Source organism: Ranitomeya variabilis, chromosome 2 (assembly GCF_051348905.1).
Source record: "Ranitomeya variabilis isolate aRanVar5 chromosome 2, aRanVar5.hap1, whole genome shotgun sequence".
NCBI lineage: Eukaryota > Metazoa > Chordata > Amphibia > Anura > Dendrobatidae > Ranitomeya > Ranitomeya variabilis.
Genome location: NC_135233.1, coordinates 674,841,269 through 674,864,236, shown reverse-complemented (window position 1 = coordinate 674,864,236; position 22,968 = coordinate 674,841,269). Strand labels below are relative to the sequence as shown.

The window sequence follows — 22,968 nt, the reverse complement described above, 5'->3', positions numbered from 1 at the left end:
GTATAACCCCCTTCGCTTTAGGACACAAGGCTGGCTGTACGTGACAAGGTCTGTCTGCGCTACAGCACAGTACGGAATTCTGACACAGGCGCTCGGTATGTAATCTATTTATGCTAAACATTCCCGCCTCTATGCTCATTGGCTCGAGGTTGGCCACATGACGTGTTCCTGCCGTGAAAGCGAGGCTTGGTCGTGTTTTCCCAGAATGCGCCGCTTTCTGTGCCTTGTACTGGCGCTGGTGACAGCTGTCCCGTGTCGTGCACAGTGCGCCGGGAAGTGAAGCTGTCACTGCCACAGTCTCCAGCGGGCGCCTCCATTGTTGGCTGCAGCAGGTGGCCGTTCCTGACGGCTATGCCCTGGAAGTTGCCGTATAGGGCATGGCATCAGCTGGCGGTGTGACCCGGGCAATCCGCCTACCTGGCAGACACGGCTATGCTGTGGAGTTCTCTCCGTATGTGCCCACCCGCCTGGCATGTGCTGCCTCCCAGAACTATGGCATATCAGGTGAAGGAGCCCATTACTGTCCTAGTGGCAGCTACTGTCTTATCTGTCAGTCCTCCATTATTGTGCCTGCTCATGAGATCCTGAGGAATAAATGTCTCCAGTGTAATAAAGAAAAAGGTGAAGGCAGGAGTGTGATGTGCTCGTGACACGTACGCTGCCAGCCTTGTGCACAGTGATGGCGGAAAGGCTGGCAGTGTGATGGCTGTGGAGGCAGACTCCCCCCTGGCTGTGCCCCGAATAACCCAGCAAGTATAACCATGTAAGGGCTTAGGGGCGCATTGTGTAGGGAACGTATGTCGCCCTAAGGGCTTGTTCACACTGGTGTATAACAAGGCCGAGTGCTATGTGATGTTTATCAGATAGCACTCAGCCCAATGCTATACTATGGAGCAGTGCAGATCTGTGATGTTTATCAGATAGCACTCAGCCCAATGCTATACTATGGGGCAGTGCAGATCTGTGATGTTTATCAGATAGCACTCAGCCCAATGCTATACTATGGAGCAGTGCAGATCTGTGATGTTTATCAGATAGCACTCAGCCCAATGCTATACTATGGAGCAGTGCAGATCTGTGATGTTTATCAGATAGCACTCAGCCCAATGTTATACTATGGGGCAGTGCAGATCTGTGATGTTTATCAGATAGCACTCAGCCCAATGTTATACTATGGGGCAGTGCAGATCTGTGATGTTTATCAGATAGCACTCAGCCCAATGCTATACTATGGAGCAGTGCAGATCTGTGATGTTTATCAGATAGCACTCAGCCCAATGCTATACTATGGGGCAGTGCAGATCTGTGATGTTTATCAGATAGCACTCAGCCCAATGTTATACTATGGGGCAGTGCAGATCTGTGATGTTTATCAGATAGCACTCAGCCCAATGCTATACTATGGAGCAGTGCAGATCTGTGATGTTTATCAGATAGCACTCAGCCCAATGCTATACTATGGGGCAGTGCAGATCTGTGATGTTTATCAGATAGCACTCAGCCCAATGTTATACTATGGGGCAGTGCAGATCTGTGATGTTTATCAGATAGCACTCAGCCCAATGCTATACTATGGAGCAGTGCAGATCTGTGATGTTTATCAGATAGCACTCAGCCCAATGCTATACTATGGGGCAGTGCAGATCTGTGATGTTTATCAGATAGCACTCAGCCCAATGTTATACTATGGGGCAGTGCAGATCTGTGATGTTTATCAGATAGCACTCAGCCCAATGCTATACTATGGGGCAGTGCAGATCTATGATGTTTATCAGATAGCACTCGGCCCAATGTTATACTATGGGGCAGTGCAGATCTGTGATGTTTATCAGATAGCACTCAGCCCAATGTTATACTATGGGGCAGTGCAGATCTGTGATGTTTATCAGATAGCACTCAGCCCAATGTTACACTATGGGGCAGTGCAGATCTGTGATGTTTATCAGATAGTACTCAGCCCAATGTTATACTATGTGGCAGTGCAGATCTGTGATGTTTATCAGATAGCGCTCAGCCCAATGTTATACTATGGGGCAGTACAGATCTATGATGTTTATCAGATACCACTCGGCCCAATGTTATACCATGGGGCAGTGCAGATCTGTGATGTTTATCATATAGCGCTCAGCCCATTGTTATACTATATGGCAGTGCAGATCTGTGATGTTTATCAGAGAGCACTCAGCCCAATGTTATACTATGGGGCAGTGCAGATCTGTGATGTTTATCAGATAGCACTCAGCCCAATGTTATACTATGGAGCAGTGCAGATCTATGATGTTTATCAGATAGCACTCAGCCCAATGTTATACTATGGGGCAGTACAGATCTATGATGTTTATCAGATAGCACTCGGCCCAATGTTATACTATGGGGCAGTGCAGATCTGTGATGTTTATCAGAGAGCACTCAGCCCAATGTTATACTATGGAGCAGTGCAGATCTGTGATGTTTATCAGATTGCACTCGGCCCAATGTTATACTATGGGGCAGTGCAGATCTGTGATGTTTATCAGATTGCACTCGGCCCAATGCTATACCATGGGGCAGTGCAGATCTGTGATGTTTATCAGATAGCACTCGGCCCAATGTTATACTATGGGGCAGTGTAGATCTGTGATGTTTATCAGATAGCACTCAGCCCAATGTTATACTATGGGGCAATGCAGATCTGTGATGTTTATCAGATAGCACTCAGCCCAGTGTTATACTATGGGGCAGTGCAGATCTGTAATGTTTATCAGATAGCATTCAGCCCAATGTTATACTATGGGGCAGTGCAGATCTGTGATGTTTATCAGATAGCACACAGCCCAATGTTATACTATGGGGCAGTACAGATCTATGATGTTTATCAGATAGCACTCAGCCCAATGATATACTATGGGGCAGTACAGATCTATGATGTTTATCAGATAGCACTCAGCCCAATGTTATACTATGGGGCAATGCAGATCTGTGATGTTTATCAGATAGCACTCGGCCCAATGTTATACTATGGGGCAATGCAGATCTGTGTGGTTTATCAGAGAGCACTCAGCCCAATGTTATACTATGGAGCAGTGCAGATCTGTGATGTTTATCAGATTGCACTCGGCCCAATGTTATACTATGGGGCAGTGCAGATCTATGATGTTTATCAGATTGCACTCGGCCCAATGCTATACTATGGGGCAGTGCAGATCTGTGATGTTTATCAGATAGCACTCGGCCCAATGTTATACTATGGGGCAGTGTAGATCTGTGATGTTTATCAGATAGCACTCAGCCCAATGTTATACTATGGGGCAATGCAGATCTGTGATGTTTATCAGATAGCACTCAGCCCAGTGTTATACTATGGGGCAGTGCAGATCTGTAATGTTTATCAGATAGCACTCAGCCCAATGTTATACTATGGGGCAGTGCAGATCTATGATGTTTATCAGATAGCACTCAGCCCAATAATATACTATGGGGCAGTACAGATCTATGATGTTTATCAGATAGCACTCAGCCCAATGTTATACTATGGGGCAATGCAGATCTGTGATGCTTATCAGATAGCACTCGGCCCAATGTTATACTATGGGGCAATGCAGATCTGTGTGGTTTATCAGATAGCACTCAGCCCAATATTATACTATGGGGCAGTACAGATCTATGATGTTTATCAGATAGCACTCAGCCCAGTGTTATACTATGGGGCAGTGCAGATCTGTGATGTTTATCAGAGAGCACTCAGCCCAATTTTATACTATGGGGCAGTGCAGATCTGTGATGTTTATCAGATTGCACTCGGCCCAATGCTATACTATGGGGCAGTGCAGATCTGTGATGTTTATCAGATTGCACTCGGCCCAATGTTATACTATGGGGCAGTGCAGATCTGTGATGTTTATCAGATTGCACTCGGCCCAATGCTATACTATGGGGCAGTGCAGATCTGTGATGTTTATCAGATAGCACTCAGCCCAATGATATACTATGGGGCAGTACAGATCTATGATGTTTATCAGATAGCACTCAGCCCAATGTTATACTATGGGGCAATGCAGATCTGTGATGTTTATCAGATAGCACTCGGCCCAATGTTATACTATGGGGCAATGCAGATCTGTGTGGTTTATCAGATAGCACTCAGCCCAATATTATACTATGGGGCAGTACAGATCTATGATGTTTATCAGATAGCACTCAGCCCAGTGTTATACTATGGGGCAGTGCAGATCTGTGATGTTTATCAGAGAGCACTCAGCCCAATTTTATACTATGGGGCAGTGCAGATCTGTGATGTTTATCAGATTGCACTCGGCCCAATGCTATACTATGGGGCAGTACAGATCTATGATGTTTATCAGATAGCACTCAGCCCAATGTTATACTATGGGGCAGTGCAGATCTGTGATGTATTATCAGATAGCACTCTGCCCAATGTTATATTAAGGGGCAGTGCAGATCTGTGATATTTATCAGATAGCACTCGGCTCAATGTTATACTATGGGACAGTGCAGATCTGTGATCTGAGATCCATCGGCCTCAAGGACACCGTTCTCTCCTGGTTCTCCTCCTATCTCTCTGACCGATCCTTCACTGTATGTTTTGCTGGTTCCTCCTCCTCTCACCTTCCCCTTACTGTTGGGGTTCCTCAAGGATCAGTCCTAGGCCCGCTCCTCTTCTCTTTGTATACTGCCCCTATTGGACAAACAATCAGTAGATTTGGTTTCCAGTACCATCTCTATGCTGACGACACCCAATTATACACTTCTTCTCCTGCTTTCACTCCGACCTTCTTAGAAAACACCAGTGATTGTCTTACCACTGTCTCTAACATCATGTCCTCCCTCTATCTGAAACTGAACCTGTCAAAAACTGAACTCCTCGTGTTCTCACCCTCTACTAACCTACCTTTGCCTGACATTGCCATCTCCGTGTGCGGTTCCACCATTACTCCAAAGCAACATGCCCGCTGTCTTGGGGTCATCCTTGATTCCGAGCTTTCATTCACCCCCCCACATCCGATCACTGGCTCGCTCTTATCTGCATCGCAAAAACATTTCTAGAATTCGCCCTTTTCTTATTTTCGACTCTGCAAAAACTCTTACTGTTTCACTTATTCATTCTCGTCTGGACTATTGTAACTCTTTACTAATCGGCCTCCCTCTTACCAAACTCTCCCCGCTCCAATCTGTCCTGAATGCTGCAGCCAGGATCATATTCCTCACCAACCGTTACACCGATGCCTCTACCTTGTGCCAGTCATTACACTGGCTACCCATCCACTCCAGAATCCAGTACAAAACTACTACCCTCATCCACAAAGCACTCCATGGCTCAGCACCACCCAACATCTCCTCTCTGGTCTCAGTCTACCACCCTACCCGTGCCCTCCGCTCCGCTAATGACCTCAGGTTAGCATCCTCAATAATCAGAACCTCCCACTCCCGTCTCCAAGACTTTACACGTGCTGCGCCGATTCTTTGGAATGCACTACCCAGGTTAATACGATTAATCCCCAATCCCCACAGTTTTAAGCGTGCCCTAAAAACTCATTTGTTCAGACTGGCCTACCGCCTCAATGCATTAACCTAACTATTCTTGTGTGGCCAATTTAAAAAAAAAAAAAACATAATCAGGTTCCTCGCATCATGTTCTCATACACTTTATGCAGTTAATAGCCCTCTATGTCTGTACTGCTACATACTTAGGCAGTTAACTGGTTCATGCAGCTTTACATGAACACCCGAGCCTTACACTATGGCTGGTCCAAATAATTAAAGCAATTGTTACCATCCACCTCTTGTGTCTCCCCTTTACCTCATAGTTTGTAAGCTTGCGAGCAGGGCCCTCATTCCTCCTGGTATCTATTTTGAACTGTGATTTCTGTTATGCTGTAATGTCTATTGTCTGTACAAGTCCCCTCTATAATTTGTAAAGCGCTGCAGAATATGTTGGCGCTATATAAATAAAAATTATTATTATTATCTGTGATGTTTTATCAGATAGTACTCAGCCCAATGTTATACGATGGGGCAGTGCAGATCTGTGATATTTATCAGATAGCACTCAGCCCAATGTTATACTATGGGGCAGTGCAGATCTGTGATGTTTATCAGATAGCACTCATCCCAATGTTATACTATGGGGCAGTGCAGATCTGTGATGTTTATCAGATAGTACTCGGCTTAATGTTAAACTAGGGTCAGTGCAGATCTGTGATGTTTTATCAGATAGCACTCGGCCCAATGTTATACTATGGGGCAGTGCAGATCTGTGATGTATTATCAGATAGCACTCAGCCCAATGTTATACTATGCGGCAGTGCAGGTCTGTGATGTTTATCAGATAGCACTCAGCCCAATGTTACGCTATGGGTCAGATCTGTGATGTTTATCAGATACTACTCGGCCCAATGTTATACCATGGGGCAGTGCAGATCTGTGATGTTTATCATATAGCGCTCAGCCCATTGTTATACTATATGGCAGTGCAGATCTGTGATGTTTTATCAGATAGCACTCAGCCCAATGTTATACTATGGGGCAGTGCAGATCTGTGATGTTTTATCAGATAGCACTCAGCCCAATGTTATACTATGGGGCAGTGCAGATCTGTGATGTTTATCAGATAGCACTCAGCCCAATGTTATACTATGGGGCAGTGCAGATCTGTGATGTTTATCAGATAGCACTCAGCCCAATGTTATACTATGGGGCAGTGCAGATCTGTGATGTTTATCAGATAGCACTCGGCCCAATGTTATACTAAGGGGCAGTGCAGATCTGTTATCTTTTATCAGATAGCACTCAGCCCAATGTTATATTATGGGGCAGTGCAGATGTGTGATGTTTATCGGATATCACTCAGCCCAATGTTATACTATGGGGCAGTGCAGATCTGTGATGTTTATCGGATATCACTCAGCCCAATGTTATACTATGGGGCAGTGCAGATCTGTTATCTTTTATCAGATAGCACTCAGCCCAATGTTATATTATGGGGCAGTGCAGATGTGTGATGTTTATCGGATATCACTCAGCCCAATGTTATACTATGGGGCAGTGCAGATCTGTGATGTTTATCGGATATCACTCAGCCCAATGTTATACTATGGAGCAGTGCAGATCTGTTATCTTCTTTTATCAGATAGCACTCAGCCCAATGTTATACTAAGGGGCAGTGCAGATCTGTTATCTTTTATCAGATAGCACTCAGCCCAATGTTATATTATGGGGCAGTGCAGATGTGTGATGTTTATCGGATATCACTCAGCCCAATGTTATACTATGGGGCAGTGCAGATCTGTGATGTTTATCGGATATCACTCAGCCCAATGTTATACTATGGGGCAGTGCAGATCTGTTATCTTTTATCAGATAGCACTCGGCCCAATGTTATACTATGGGGCAGTGCAGATGTGTGATGTTTATTGGATAACACTCGGCCCAATGTTATACTATGGGGCAGTGCAGATCTGTTATCTTTTATCAGATAGCACTCAGCCCAATGTTATATTATGGGGCAGTGCAGATGTGTGATGTTTATCGGATATCACTCAGCCCAATGTTATACTATGGGGCAGTGCAGATCTGTGATGTTTATCGGATATCACTCAGCCCAATGTTATACTATGGGGCTGTGCAGATCTGTTATCTTTTATCAGATAGCACTCGGCCCAATGTTATACTATGGGGCAGTGCAGATGTGTGATGTTTATCGGATATCACTCAGCCCAATGTTATACTATGGGGCAGTGCAGATATGTGATGTTTTATCAGATAGCACTCGGCCCAATGTTATACTATGGGGCAGTGCAGATCTGTGATGGTTTATCAGACAGCACTCGGCTCAATGTTATAGTATGGGGTAGGGCAAATCTGTGATGTTTATCAGATAGCACTTGGCCCAATGTTATACTATGGGGCAGTGCAGATCTGTGATGGTTTATCAGATAGCACTCGGCTCAATGTTATAGTATGGGGTAGTGCAAATCTGTGATGGTTTATCATATAGCATTCGGCCCATTGTTATTCTATGGGGCAGTACAGATCATCTGTGATGTTTATCAGACAGCATTCAGCCCAATGTTATATTATGGGGCAGTGCAGATCTGTGATTTATTATATAGCACTCGTCCCAATGTTATACTATGGGGCAGTGCAGATCTGTGATGTGTTATCTGATAGCACTCGGCCCAATGCTATACTATGGGGCAATGCAGATCTGTGATGTTTATCAGATAGCACTCAGCCCATTGTTATACTATGGGGCAGTGCAGATCTGTGATGTGTCAGATAACACTCAGCTCAATGTTATACTATGGGGCAGTACAGATCTGTGATGGTTTATCAGATTGCACTCAGCCCAATGTTATACTATGGGGCAGTGCAGATCTGTGATGTTTATCAGATAGCACTCGGCCCAATGTTATGTTATGGGGCAGTGGAGATCTGTGATGTGTCAGATAACACTCAGGCCAGTGTTATACTATGGGGCAGTACAGATCTGTGATGGTTTATCAGATAGCACTCAGCCCATTATTATACTATGGGGCAGTGCAGATCTGTGATGTTTATCAGATAGCAGGAATATTTGTTGTGGAATTTAGGTTGCTGTTTTAGTTTGAACTTCTTATATGTTTGATGTGCAAAAAAAGACTATGTTCCCACAATGAGCTTTGCTGAGTTTTTGATGTTGCAGATTTTCAGCACCAGTTAAGTAAAACAGGTTACTTGCAGTTTTTCTGAAATATGTAGTTTTAAATACTCACCAAAAACTCATTGTGGGAACATAGCCATTCGGTGGCTGAAGCATGCTACAGTGATGTTCTGATTTGGAGCCAAATCATTCCATCCATGGTCAATTTTAATTTTCATATCTTCCAACCCTCTTATTATTAAAGCGAACCTGTCATTAGGATTTTGCTATGTAACCTACAGTCATTATCAGGTTGACAGTGTTAGACTGATTAAAATGATATCTGGGGTGAAGAAATCCATCTTGTGGTTCTTGTGTAATCAGTGTTAGAAGTTTTCAGATGAAAAGATGCCCATGCTCGGGGCGGCCTGTGGGCAGTTCTTTCCTTGGTTTCTCTGGCTTAGAGCAGGCAGATAAGGCTGCCGTCACACTAGCAGTATTTGGTCAGTATTTTACATCAGTATTTCTCAGCCAAAACCAGGAGTGGGTGATAAATGTAGAAGTGGTGCATAGGTTTCTATCATACTTTTCCTCTAATTGTTCCACTCCTGGTTTTGGCTGAGAAATACTGGTGTAAAATACTGACCAAATACTGCTAGTGTGACGGCAGCATAAGACTCTGCCTACAGTTCCGCCCAAGAGCACGAGCTCATTAACAGAAAACTTCAAACACTGATTACACAAGAACCACAAGACGGACTTCTTCACACCAGGTATCATTTTAATCAGTATAACACTGCCAACCTGACAGTGTCTGTAGTTTACTTAGCAAAATCCTGCTGACAGGTTCGCTTTAAGTTGTATGTAATAATTTTCAATTGACCTATTTTTGATAAAATGTCCAATTACTTGTATAATTGATTACCCTTACCTCAAACTTACATATAGTCTTTGTGTTATTTTTCTTTAGGTTGCGGCACTGTTTTCTTGCTAGACCAAAATGATGCAGGGCTTCTTTGCTTTAAGAGGTAATGTTTTGTCATAAATAATTATAACCAATTCTGAGAAAGTGAAGGATGTTGAGGCTCCCAGTTAGCGTACAATGCATGGACGTGGTAGCAGTTGTTTTAAGCAGATGGATTATCAATATTGGCAGTAGTGCTTCCCTGTAACTGAAGGAAGGGGCTGATTTGTTAAAGGGAATCTGTCACCCCCAAAATCGAAGATGAGCTAAGCCCACCGGCATCAGGGGCTTATCTACAGCGTTCTGTATTGCTGTAGATAAGCCCCCAATGTAACCTGAAAGATGAGAAAAAGAGGTTAGATTATACTCACCCAGGGTTGGTCCCGCTGCGGTCCGGTCCGATGTGCGTCGCGGTCTGGTCCGGGGCCTCCCATCTTCTGACGATGACGTCCTCTCCTTGTCTTCACGCTCCGGCACAGGCGTTCTTTGTCTGTCCTGTGGAGGGCAGAGCAAAGTACTGCAGTGCGCAGGTGCCGGGAAAGGTCAGAGAGGCCGGTGCCTGCACACTGCAGTACTTTACTCTGCCCTCAACAGGGCAAACCAAGTACGCCTGTGCCGGAGCCGCAGCGTGAAGACAAGAAGAGGACGTCATCCTAAGAAGATGGGAGGCCCCGGACCGCGATGCCCACTGCAGCGGGACCGCCCCTGGGTGAGTATAATGTAACCTCTTTTTCTCATCTTTCAGGATACATCGGGGCTTATCTACATCATTACAGAATGCTGTAGATAAGCCCCTGATGCTGGTGGGCTTAGCTCATCTTCGATTTTGGGGGTGACAGGTTCCCTTTAAGCAGCCTGTCAGTTACTGAATTAGGCTGTGTGCACACGTTCAGGATTTTTCGTGTTTTTTTTGCTTTTTTTCGCTATAAAAACGCTTAAAAACGCATACATATGCATCCCATTATTTATAATGAATTCCGCAATTTTTGTGCATATGTTGCCTTTTGTTCGTGGTAAAAAACGCAGTATGTTCATTAATTTTGCGGATTTTTTGAGGATTTCTCACTATATTATTGCATTTGGAACCTCCGGAAAAAAACGCAAAGAAACGCAAAAAACCGCATGCGGATTTCTTGCAGAAAATGTCCGGTTTTGTTAAGGAAATTTCTGCAAGAAATCCTGACGTGTGCACATAGCCTTAGTGAACAAAAGTCTTAGCTTTCCCTTTGTAGATATTTATGACACATCCACTTAGGTGTCTGATAAGCGAGCTCTATTTAAGGCATGCCATGCACATTAGATTGTTCACCCTGTAGCCATCTCCTGTACATCGTAGGGCCCCCACGGTTGAGCGATCCCGTGTTCTCTATGAGAATGACATCGGATGTCAGTTTTTCTCTGAGAGAACAAGCCGATCAGTAGTCTGAAACGGCATGCCAAATCGATGTAGCCATGACAGTAACTTGTTAGCCACTCCCATACATGTTAAATTGTCTTCCTGACCCTTTGATGTTAACCAGTTTATCAGACATTAGTCTAAAGGTACTTTCACACTAAGCGACTTTGCAGCGAGAACGACGACGATCCGTGACGTTGCAGCGTCCTGGATAGCGATCTCGTTGTGTTTGACACGCAGCAGCGATCTGGATCCCGCTGTGATATCGCTGGTCGGAGCTAGAAGTCCAGAACTTTATTTCATCGCTTGATCACCCGCTGTCATCGCGGCCGAGAGTGGATGACGCCCGATACGGCACGATCACCCTAGAACTCCAGGTCCCAGTAGCACCCTTCCACCTGATGTTTTTGGTGGACACCCACACGTACTCGTTCACACACAGGTCCGAACCTGAACGTTTATTTCCATGCATACATTTGCCACAAGATGGTGAACTCTTAACAGAACCGATATCGGATGCGTCTCCCTGTGTCACCACACTCACACCCCCACTATGTACAGAGGAAACCACCACCCTCCCCTGACCCCTCCTCCTAAGAGGACTCCGACACTCAGGGTTAACTAGTGGTGAGGGTTGAGTCATGCCCCTACTTCCTGGCAGCACCTCTGCTGCCCCCAGCGGAAAAGAAGAAGGGGGAGGTTGCAGAAAGACCGCAGAGATCGTAGCTCCAGGCCTGCAGTCCTTACATGACTGTTCCCAGCTGACTACTTCCCTGGACCACCAATCTATGACTCTATGGCCGGGTTGTGTCTCTTCGACCAAGGGAGGCCTAAAATGATAGGAGTTGGCATACCCTCCAAGACATAGCACGACAGGGAGCCTTCATAACGAGTCCTAATATGCAGGCGTATATCATCTATGACTTGGTTCACCCTCCCCTGGCTGAGTCAATTGTCTGAAAGCTTAGAGGTCTCGCTAGCGTCCTACCCACCAGGCTATGGGTTTAAACAAAGCGAGCATCCACCAAATTGACTCCCACTCCACTGTCCACCAGCAGCGGTACAGTCTCCGTTACCCCGCCAACCACCACCTCAGCAGGTAAGGTACACTGAGAAGAGAAAATGTAGGAAATATACACACCCTGATCGCCTCCCTTCACACAACCAGGGGGACACGGCTTATGTGATGGTGATTATACTTTGGTGCGAGCTGGGCAGACACCGATGCAATGACCACTCTGCCCACCATAAAAATATGCCCCCACACCACAGGCAATCCTGTTTGAGACTAAACTCCTCCCACCTGCATGGGTTCGTCCATCTGCATCGGTGTGTCCTCCTCCCTAGCTAGGACAACAGGGGGCAGATTTGGTGTATGTCTCTCCCTGAGGTGTCTATCCATCCAGATATCAAGGGACATGGAGGCTTCCAATGACCTGGGAGCAGCGTACTGCACCAGAGTATCCTGCAGCCTAGGTGACAGACCCTGACAAAAATGGCTCCTAAGGACAGGGTCATTCCACTGCGTGTCAGTGGCCCACCTCCTAAACTCTAAGCAGTACTCCTCAGCCAGCCGGCCCCCCTGCTTGATTTTGCGGAGACTAGACTCAGCCAGGGAGACTACAACAGCATCCCCATACACCAGCGCCAATACCGCAAAAAACTTGTCCACGACCGTAAAATTGGTGAACCGGTCGGCAGGGAGAAGGCCCAGGATTGGGGATCATCCTTGAGAAGGGAGAATATAATCCCCACACGCTGTTCCTCACTCCCTGATGAACGAAGGCAGAGCCTGAAATAAAATTTACTGGCCTCCTGAAAAACCATAAACTTATCTCTCCCTCCAGAGAAACGGTCAGGGAGAGATATATTTGGTTCTGGTTGAGCCTACAACTGAGCCGAGGCCCAAATCCCCATCAGCAGCTGAAGCTGCTGGGTCACCTGACCCCTCAGCTCATTAAGCTCATCAGTTAGGGTCTGGATCAGTTGGGCAAAGGCATGCATTTGAGCCATGGCTCACCGGAAAAAAAAAATGTGACGTCAGTGTTAATGTCACGGAGTGACTGACTCAGTGTGGCACGACCCAACGTTTGGTCGGTCGCCAAACAGCACAACAACACCGATGGAATAGGGGAGAGGAAGGCCCTGACACTAGGGAATCGGGGACGGTCACCTCCTGAGGGGCATGTCACCTGGCGGGTGACTGGCAGTAGCCGCACCTACTGCAGGTAAGAAACACAGGAAAGTGACAGACACCGAAGGGACGAGATAACAAAAATATAACACTTAGCTTTCTGCTAAAAAGCACCGCACAGCAGGATAAAGACACCAGATCAACATACCGTGTTTTCCCGAAAATAGGGTGCCCCCCGAAAGTAAGGCATGCTAGGGGGAGCACTGTGCCTGCTAATATAAGGCACCCCCCCCCCCCCAAAATAAGGCATACCTTGTTCTGGTAAAAAGAATGTTTGGGGTCACCTCCCGCCTCCCTCCCCTCCCCACCCCCCCGCCCGCTTGCAGAGAAATACTCACCCAGCTCCCACGATGCCTCCTCTCAGCGCCGGCAGCTTGTCCTGTGTGAGCGGTCGTGTGGTACCGCTCATTACAGTGATGAATATGCGCAAAGCGCGTGGGTCAGGCGGGAGGTGACCCCAAACTTTCTTTTTAACAAAAAAAATAAATTGATTTTTCATCCCTTCTCTCCTGCCAGCGCTGCAGGGGAGAAGAGATGAATGCCGCCTTCAGCACCACACGCAGGGGACAGCACTTACTGTAGCGCTGTCTCTCCTGCACGGTCCGTGTGGTCCTCAGGCGGCACACGGCTGGCGCACGTGTGCCACACTGATGTGCCACGTGAGCACATGGACACACGGACACGGATAACTCTGGTACCGGAATTATCTGGACGTGTGAGACTGGCCTGTGAAAGTGTGTGTGTGTCTGTGTATGGGTGTGTGTGTGTGTGTCTGTGTATGGGTGTGTGTGTGTCTGTGTATGGGTGTGTGTGTGTGTCTGTGTATGGGTGTGTGTGTGTCTGTGTAAGGGTGTGTGTGTGTGTCTCTGTAAGGGTGTGTGTGTGTGTGTCTGTGTATGGGTGTGTGTGTGTCTGTGTAAGGGTGTGTGTGTGTGTGTGTGTGTACGGTACACACATGGGATGCTGCAGTGGGATACTGTGATAATGGGAGGCTGCAGTGGGATACCGGGATGATGGGAGGCTGCAGTGGGATGATGTGGCATGATGGGAGGCTGCAATACTGTACTGTAGAATGATGGGGGCTGTAATGGAATGATGGGGGTGCTGTATTGGGGACTGTAAAGGGATGACGAGGGCTGCAATGGGATGATGGGAATATTTGGGGCTGCAAAATGATGATGGGGCTGGTACGGTGAAGGAACTGCTGTGGGTGATTGTTACTGTAGTGGTACAGTGTCCAGAAAGTGTGTGGGAGCCATTTTAGAGCCCTTATGTTTTGTGGCCCTGTACTTTTTCTTGAGAAAATAAGACCCCCCCCCCCCCCCCCCCCCCCGAAAATAAGACACGGTGCAACTTTTGGAGCAAAGATTAATATAAGACGGTGTCTTATTTTCGGGGAAACAGGGTGTCACGATTCACACCGTGACTGTCACCAATTGTCAAGATCCCTTAGCCGCTGCCTACAATATGTCACGGATTGGGGTGACTTTAGACCAACAGACGGCTATCACATGTGCAGGGGGGTTATCCTAGTTATCCCTCCACTGCCACAATGTGATGAAAAAAAACACACACGAGGTTATTGACCTCTTAGTTTACAGCAGGGGCTTATTTTAGGTATCCCACTGCTCTTCAATATACCATGAACTGCAGGGATTTGTGTCTATCCCGCTTACAGTTCCACTTAAACCTTGCAGCTCTCTGGCGCCCCCCTTTCTGTCAGGTCAGATTAGGTACTGCACCTAGGGTGATTAGTCGCCAGAAACGCTGCCTGCTATGTACTGGCTATTGGGTGCACTGCAGTGACGCGATAACTACTCCCACTCAGGCAGGAACAATAATTATCAAGCCGCAGTCGCTACAGGGACCCCCAAAAGCCGGCACACGGTCGCTGCCACCAGCTCCAATTGAACGGGTCTGGAGCCAACCCCCAAAATAGTAGCGTAATTCCCTTCAGAGACAGGGTACGTATTTAGAGCAGGAAGGACGAACTAGTATTAAATATGATACCCCATAAATGATTTTTAGGCAGTGTTTATAAAATATTTTACAAAGATGTTACAAATGAGACAATTGCAAATATGTACAAGGTAATTATGAAAATAAAAGGATTAAAGGAAGAAACGATAACACTCACATTTCTCAGATCATTGCATGGCAGTCAGCCAGACATCCCAGCTCATTGGATGTGCTGCTCAGGGCTCACAGGAAAAGAGAAGAAGAAGACTCAGCCGGGAGATCTGGCCACAACTTTATAATCTACAGTCTGTGACCTCACAGAAAGGGCTGGCTTTTCCAGATCCTCCTACCTTTCAGTCTGAGTAACTTGGATACAAATTGGTCTAATGCTTATAACTCCGTCCCAGTACATATCAGAGTCATATCACACCCAGCATAGAGCTTGTATTAACATGAGCTTTCTAAGGAGATCAAATATGTCCTATTATTTACAGAGCAATCCCTACTTCTTCCCCCGATGGAGTTAGGCGACTGTGTTTAGAGTGATGGGTAGATGCTTCGACGGAGATAAAGAATATGTATTTATCATTCCACTATCCTAAATAGTTTGTCTAATATCTCACAATAACCGAACAAAGGACCGCATGGTTCTAGAAGTTTCTCTAACTGTTAAAGCTGAGCACTTACTACTACAGGAACTGGGGGTCATAAATGCCTTTCGTCAATAAAACTCACTTCCCCCATCTACATTGGCAAGCAAGCTCAACTCTGAAGCAAAAGACAAGGGGGGCCTCCTAGCCCACATCCTGGGCTGACAAGAGCACTAAACTTATGATATTTCATACCATATCGTGACACCTCCCCCTTTTGGCGTGCGCTACGGCGGCAGGACCTCTCGGTATGCCTCCATGCGCACCTCCGTGGGTTCACCCTGGCGGGACAGTCCATCTGCATTCCCATGCTCCCTGCCCGCTTTGTGTTCAATGGTGAAGTCAAATTGCTGAAGGGCAAGGCTCCAGCGTAGCAACTTGCCATTGGTTCCACACATGGTGCTTAGCCAGCGCAGAGGGTTGTGGTCGGTCACCACAGTGAAGGTGCGACCGTACAAGTAGGGCTGCAAGCGCTGCAGGGCCCAGACTATGGCCAGGCACTCCTTCTCAATGGTTGAGTAGGCCACTTCCCTCAGCAAAAGTTTCCGGCTCAGGTACAACACGGGGTGCTCTTGGTCCTCCGAGTCAACCTGGCTGAGCACAGCACCGAGGCCAAACTCGCTGGCGTCGGTCTGTACCAAGAACGGTCGACTGCTGTCGACTGCTTTCAACACAGGGGCGTTGCACAGTGCTGTTTTCAACGCCTGGAAGGCCCCCTCACAGCCATCTGTCCAGTTGACGATGTGGGGTAGCTTCTTCCTGGTGAGGTCCGTCAAAGGTTTTGCCAGGCTACTATAGTGCTGCACGAAGCGCCTATAGTACCCTGCAGTGCCCAGGAAGGACATCACATGTTTCTTGGTCCTGGGAGTGGGCCAGTTCACGATCACGCCCACTTTGTCAGGCTCCGGTTTCAGGGTGCCTCCGCCTACCCGGTGCCCCAGGTAGTGGACCTCCCTCATGCCCATCTGGCACTTTCCCGGCTTGATAGTCAGTCCTGCTCGGTGAATTCGCCCGAGCACCTCCTCAAGATGCTGCAGGTGTTCATCCCAGGAGGGACTGAAGATGGCAATGTCATCTAAGTACGCCACGGCGTACTTCTCCAGTCCCTGAAGCAGGAAATTGACCATCCGCTGGAAAGTGGCAGGGGCATTCTTCATGCCGAAGGGCATGACCGTGGACTCGTACAGTCCAAAGGGTGTGATAAAGGCGGACTTCTCCTGCGCCTCGGGGCTCAGGGGAATCTGCCAGTATCCGCGACTCAGATCCATTATTGTCAGGTATTCTGCGCCAGCTAACTTCTCAAGCAGCTCCTCGATGCGCGGCATTGGGTGCGCGTCAGAGGCTGTAATGGCGTTGAGCCCCCTGTAGTCCACGCAGAACCGGGTGGTCCGGTCCTTCTTTGGCACGAGAACTACAGGTGAGGCCCACGCGCTCTTTGACCGTCGAATCACCCCCAGCTGTAACATCTCATCGATCTCCTGGCGCATAATCTGCTGCACCTGGTCAGAGATTCGATAGGGTGTTCGCCGTAGTGGGGCGTGATTCCCGGTGTCCACCTCGTGGACCGCTAACTCAGTCCTTCCAGGCCGGTTGGAGAACACGACCCGGAAGGGTTCCAGGGTGGTTTGCAACTGCAACCGCTGTGGTTCATCTAGCGAGGCGCTTACCTCCACGTCCTCAATGGACCCACGGGCCTTGGCTTGGGCCAGCATGTCCAGGAGGGTGTCCTCCTCCCCGTCTTCGGGTGCGCTGCAGACCGGTAGGACGAAAGGTTCACGTTCGTGATGAGCCTTCATCATGTTGACGTGAAAGGCCTTTCGCCTACCCCGAGTGTGGTCAAGCGTGACCACATAGGTGACCGGGTTGAGCTGTTGGTGGACGACGTACGGGCCCTCCCAGGCTGCCTGAAGCTTATCCGTTGGTACAGGAACCAGCACCCACACCTTTTGACCCACGTGGTAGGTCCGCTCCCGGGCGTTCTGGTCGTACCAGTGCTTCTGATCAGCCTGAGCCTGCGTCATGTTGTCATGCACCAACTGCGTCAAGGTCTGAATCTTGTCACGGAAGCGCATGACATACTCCACTATGGACACTTCAGAAGGGTTCGGCTCCTCTTCCCAGGATTCTCTTATCAACCCAAGGGGTCCCCGGACTCGCCTGCCGTACAGGAGCTCGAAGGGGGAGAACCCCGTCGAGGCCTGCGGAACCTCTCTGTAAGCGAATAGCAGGTGTGGGAGGTACCGCTCCCAGTCGCGCCCTTGTGTCTCAACCAGCATGCGTAGCATCTGTTTGAGGGTACCATTGAAGCGTTCACACAAGCCATTGGTCTGTGGGTGATATGCACTCGATACCAGGTGCTTCACCTGCATTTTCTTACAGAGAGCCTCCATTAGGTGAGACATAAATTGGGTCCCTCGATCAGTAAGCATTTCCCTGGGAAATCCTACACGTGAAAAGATGGCCAACAGGGCATCCGCCACCTTATCTGCCCTAATTGACGACAGAGCTACTGCCTCTGGGTACCGGGTAGCGTAGTCTACCACAGTAAGAATATATTGCTTTCCAGAGCTGCTGGTGACGGTCAGCGGGCCCACAATGTCCACCGCAATCCTCTGGAAAGGCTCCTCTATCACTGGCAAAGGGATCAGGGGAGCCTTAAGAGCAGGCCCCGCCTTCCCCACTCTTTGGCAGGTGACACAAGAGCGGCAGTAGTTTGACACATCTGTCCCCATCTTAGGCCAATAGAAGTGTTGAGACAGCCGGGCCTTAGTTTTGCTGATCCCCAAGTGTCCAGCTAGCGGGATCTCATGGGCAATCCGCAACAACTCACCCCGGAATTGCTGCGGGACGACCAGCTGTCTTTCCCTCAACCACTCCTTTTGTGATTCTCCGGGTACTGTCTCCCGGTACAACCTTCCTCCTTCCCAGAACACCTTCTCCTTATCAGTCTCGGAGAAGCGCATCTCGGCGAGTTGTCTCAAACTCTCTAGGCTCGCATCTGTGTGCAGAGCGGCCTGAAACTCCTGGCTAGGGGAAGCCAGAAGCGACGTCAGGGTCCCTTCCCCACGGGAGCCCTCTGGGACCTGCTCTGGGTCCACCTCTGGTTCAGTCATTCTGATGACTGAGGAGGGTCCGGGAGGCAAACAGTTATCTGCGTTCCGGGCACTCTGACTGCGGGTGACAGCAGCTATGTAGGCTGTCTCCCCGGGGATTTCTACAGACCCAACAGCCGACGCTGCTATGGGCTCTACCTCCCCATCCACCCCCATTACCTCAGGAGCATTGCTACTTATGGGCCAGTTACCTTCCTCGGTGGCACTGGTCAATTGCATGGCATCCACTTCCTCACGGTTCCCATGTATTTCCCCATTTCCGGTAGCACCGACACTTGCCCCTGCTAGGGGTTCCTCAGCCGTCTCACTCCGCAGAGCGACGTGGCTGAGCACTCCTGTACCTATGGACACATCAACTTTCACAGAAACATCATTATCAGATACAGTTGGCACAGGTACAGCATTTTCACCATCAATCCTAGGGAAAAAATGGTTAGCAGATGCATCACTACAAGATAAAGCATGGTCAGGTAACACATGCGATTTCCCATCATCATCATCATCATCAGGGTTAACGTTACCCTTATTAGCAGATTGGGGAGGGGTGTCAGGGACGTAGTATGCAAACAACCTCCCCAAATCAGTCCCCAACAAAACATCAGTGGGCAAATTATCAGACAGCCCCACTTCTTTCACCCCGCTCCCGGCACCCCAATCAATAAAAACCCGGGCCATCGGTAAGGGACAGCTGATGCCCCCAATCCCAGTGACAGTTAGGGTTTTCCCCGGAATGATTTCTTCAGGGGCCGCCAGCTCGGGTCGGATGAGGGTTCGTTCAGCCCCGGTGTCCTTGAGGCCTGTAGCAACACGACCTCCCACAGTGACGGGCTGTACGTTGTCACACACCCTCCCAGCCACACCACCCACCAAAAGAACTGCTGCATTAGGCCCTGGGGCCTGGGATGAGGAGTTCTTCTGCTTGGCTTGACATTGGTGACTGAGGTGTCCAGTCTGCCTGCAGTGGTAACACTGGCGAAGTTCGGTGGTAGGTCTGGTGCTGTTGGCCACGGGGACAGGACCTCTGGTGTGTTGGCTGGCAGGGGTACTGGCGTTGGCTGCAGGCTTACCCCCTCTCCAGCTGGTGGTGACTGGCTTCCGCACTTCCGATCTACGGTTGGCCTCATAGGCATCGGCAATCTGCGCTGCTTTCGTCACATCGTTGGGTTCTCTGTCCATCACGAACTGTCGCACTTCAGTTGGGCAAAGACGGAAGAACTGGTCTTTGATCATCAGGTCTCGCAGCTGTGTAAAGGTGGTCACTGACAGTCCTTGGGTCCACTGGTCAAAGTGGGTCCCCAGTCTATGCACCACATCACTGTAACTGTCGTGTGGGCCACGTAGGAGGGTCCGAAACTTTTTACGGTACACCTCGGGTGTAAGCTGGTACTTGGCTATCAGAGCCTGCTTGATGGCCTCATAGTCACCATCTTGTTCTTGAGGGAGGGCAGCAAACGCCTCCAGAGCTTTTCCTCTCAGCCCTGGTGTCAGGTACCGTGCCCATTCTTGTGTAGGCAGCTGGTACTGTCTGCAGGCTTTCTCAAAGGCCCGCAGAAAAGTGTCCAAGTCCCCATCCTTTTCCATAACCGGAAAGTGGTCGGGCCGGGGCTTTGGTGTCTGAGCGCTGCTGGATTCACGGCTCTGGGACGACCCCTGCATTTGCAGTTGGGCCATCTGCAGCTGGTACTCCCGCTGCGCTTGGGCCTCTCGCTCGGCTCGCTGGGCCTGGGCCTCTCGCTCGGCTCTCTCTTGGTATTGCTGGATCAGCTGCAGACGTCGGTCCAGGTCATCTGCGGGGCATTGTTGCAGAGCCAGCTGCAGGAGGAGGTCTGCACCCCCCTGGTTGCCAGTAGGGCCCGTATTCAGTGGTTGGACCTCTGCTGCAGCACCATGTTCGCTTGTGCCGGCTTCTGCGGCCTCTGGGCTCTGTGGCCTGGCTTGGTCTGCTTCACATTGCACCAGTTCAGCGACCATTTGAGCCTTGGTTTTGTTTGTACAGTCAATCTGCTGTGACATGCACAACGCCATAAGAGTGTCCTTGGACTGCTTCTTATAAAAGGTTTCTCCCAGCACAACCATGGTTGCCAAATAAAAGATAGGATAGAAAAACGAAGAAAAAGGGAGGGGATAATTACCAGTACACAATTGTCTCACAACTAATAAACACTGAGTTCGTTCTCCAAACTTATTTGCGCAGAGTTCTCGCAAGAACTTTCTGCAAGTTTTTAGTGAAAGGAATGATTGCTCAAACCAAATCACTAATGCTCTAATATCCCACCGCCTTGCCACCAATATGTCACGATTCACACCGTGACTGTCACCAATTGTCAAGATCCCTTAGCCGCTGCCTACAATATGTCACGGATTGGGGTGACTTTAGACCAACAGACGGCTATCACATGTGCAGGGGGGTTATCCTAGTTATCCCTCCACTGCCACAATGTGATGAAAAAAAACACACACGAGGTTATTGACCTCTTAGTTTACAGCAGGGGCTTATTTTAGGTATCCCACTGCTCTTCAATATACCATGAACTGCAGGGATTTGTGTCTATCCCGCTTACAGTTCCACTTAAACCTTGCAGCTCTCTGGCGCCCCCCTTTCTGTCAGGTCAGATTAGGTACTGCACCTAGGGTGATTAGTCGCCAGAAACGCTGCCTGCTATGTACTGGCTATTGGGTGCACTGCAGCGACGCGATAACTACTCCCACTCAGGCAGGAACAATAATTATCAAGCCGCAGTCGCTACAGGGACCCCCAAAAGCCGGCACACGGTCGCTGCCACCAGCTCCAATTGAACGGGTCTGGAGCCAACCCCCAAAATAGTAGCGTAATTCCCTTCAGAGACAGGGTACGTATTTAGAGCAGGAAGGACGAACTAGTATTAAATATGATACCCCATAAATGATTTTTAGGCAGTGTTTATAAAATATTTTACAAAGATGTTACAAATGAGACAATTGCAAATATGTACAAGGTAATTATGAAAATAAAAGGATTAAAGGAAGAAACGATAACACTCACATTTCTCAGATCATTGCATGGCAGTCAGCCAGACATCCCAGCTCATTGGATGTGCTGCTCAGGGCTCACAGGAAAAGAGAAGAAGAAGACTCAGCCGGGAGATCTGGCCACAACTTTATAATCTACAGTCTGTGACCTCACAGAAAGGGCTGGCTTTTCCAGATCCTCCTACCTTTCAGTCTGAGTAACTTGGATACAAATTGGTCTAATGCTTATAACTCCGTCCCAGTACATATCAGAGTCATATCACACCCAGCATAGAGCTTGTATTAACATGAGCTTTCTAAGGAGATCAAATATGTCCTATTATTTACAGAGCAATCCCTACTTCTTCCCCCGATGGAGTTAGGCGACTGTGTTTAGAGTGATGGGTAGATGCTTCGACGGAGATAAAGAATATGTATTTATCATTCCACTATCCTAAATAGTTTGTCTAATATCTCACAATAACCGAACAAAGGACCGCATGGTTCTAGAAGTTTCTCTAACTGTTAAAGCTGAGCACTTACTACTACAGGAACTGGGGGTCGTAAATGCCTTTCGTCAATAAAACTCACTTCCCCCATCTACATTGGCAAGCAAGCTCAACTCTGAAGCAAAAGACAAGGGGGGCCTCCTAGCCCACATCCTGGGCTGACAAGAGCACTAAACTTATGATATTTCATACCATATCGTGACACAGGGTATTTAGCTGAAGCACCATTGCTCCCAGAGGGCTCCTTACTCCAGCTTGGTCACTGCAGATTGCTCTAACACCGACAGTCAGCTGATGCATTAGGTAACTTTTTAAAGGATGGTGGGCGTGGTCACCGCCCACATCAGCTGACCCAGCAGCAATGCAATTACAGTGGCTTGCCAGTGGGGGAAAAAACTGACATTAACCCCCGATAGTCCAAAAGGAAAAAAGGTTTAACTCCATGGAACCAGATCTGCCACAAATCCAAAAATGGATTGTGACACGGGGACTCGAACATATTACTCGAGCCCCTGGGATACTCGGATCACACCTGAGCGCATGCTTGGATAACACTTTATCCGAGCACGCTCGCTGTT

At 48.4% G+C, this 22,968-nt stretch overlaps 1 protein-coding gene across 2 annotated transcripts in view; it reads left to right on the top strand.

Moving 5' to 3' along the window:
* Positions 1-203: 203 nt before the first annotated feature.
* Positions 204-22,968, top strand: part of PEX7 (peroxisomal biogenesis factor 7) — a 280,910-nt gene continuing 258,145 nt past the window's right edge. For both annotated transcript variants that reach the window (XM_077289287.1, XM_077289286.1), the window contains exons 1-2: positions 204-504; positions 9,588-9,645. In XM_077289287.1, the coding sequence (XP_077145402.1) occupies positions 378-504; positions 9,588-9,645 (185 nt within the window). In that variant the 5' untranslated portion in view covers positions 204-377. The remainder of the gene's footprint in view (positions 505-9,587; positions 9,646-22,968) is intronic.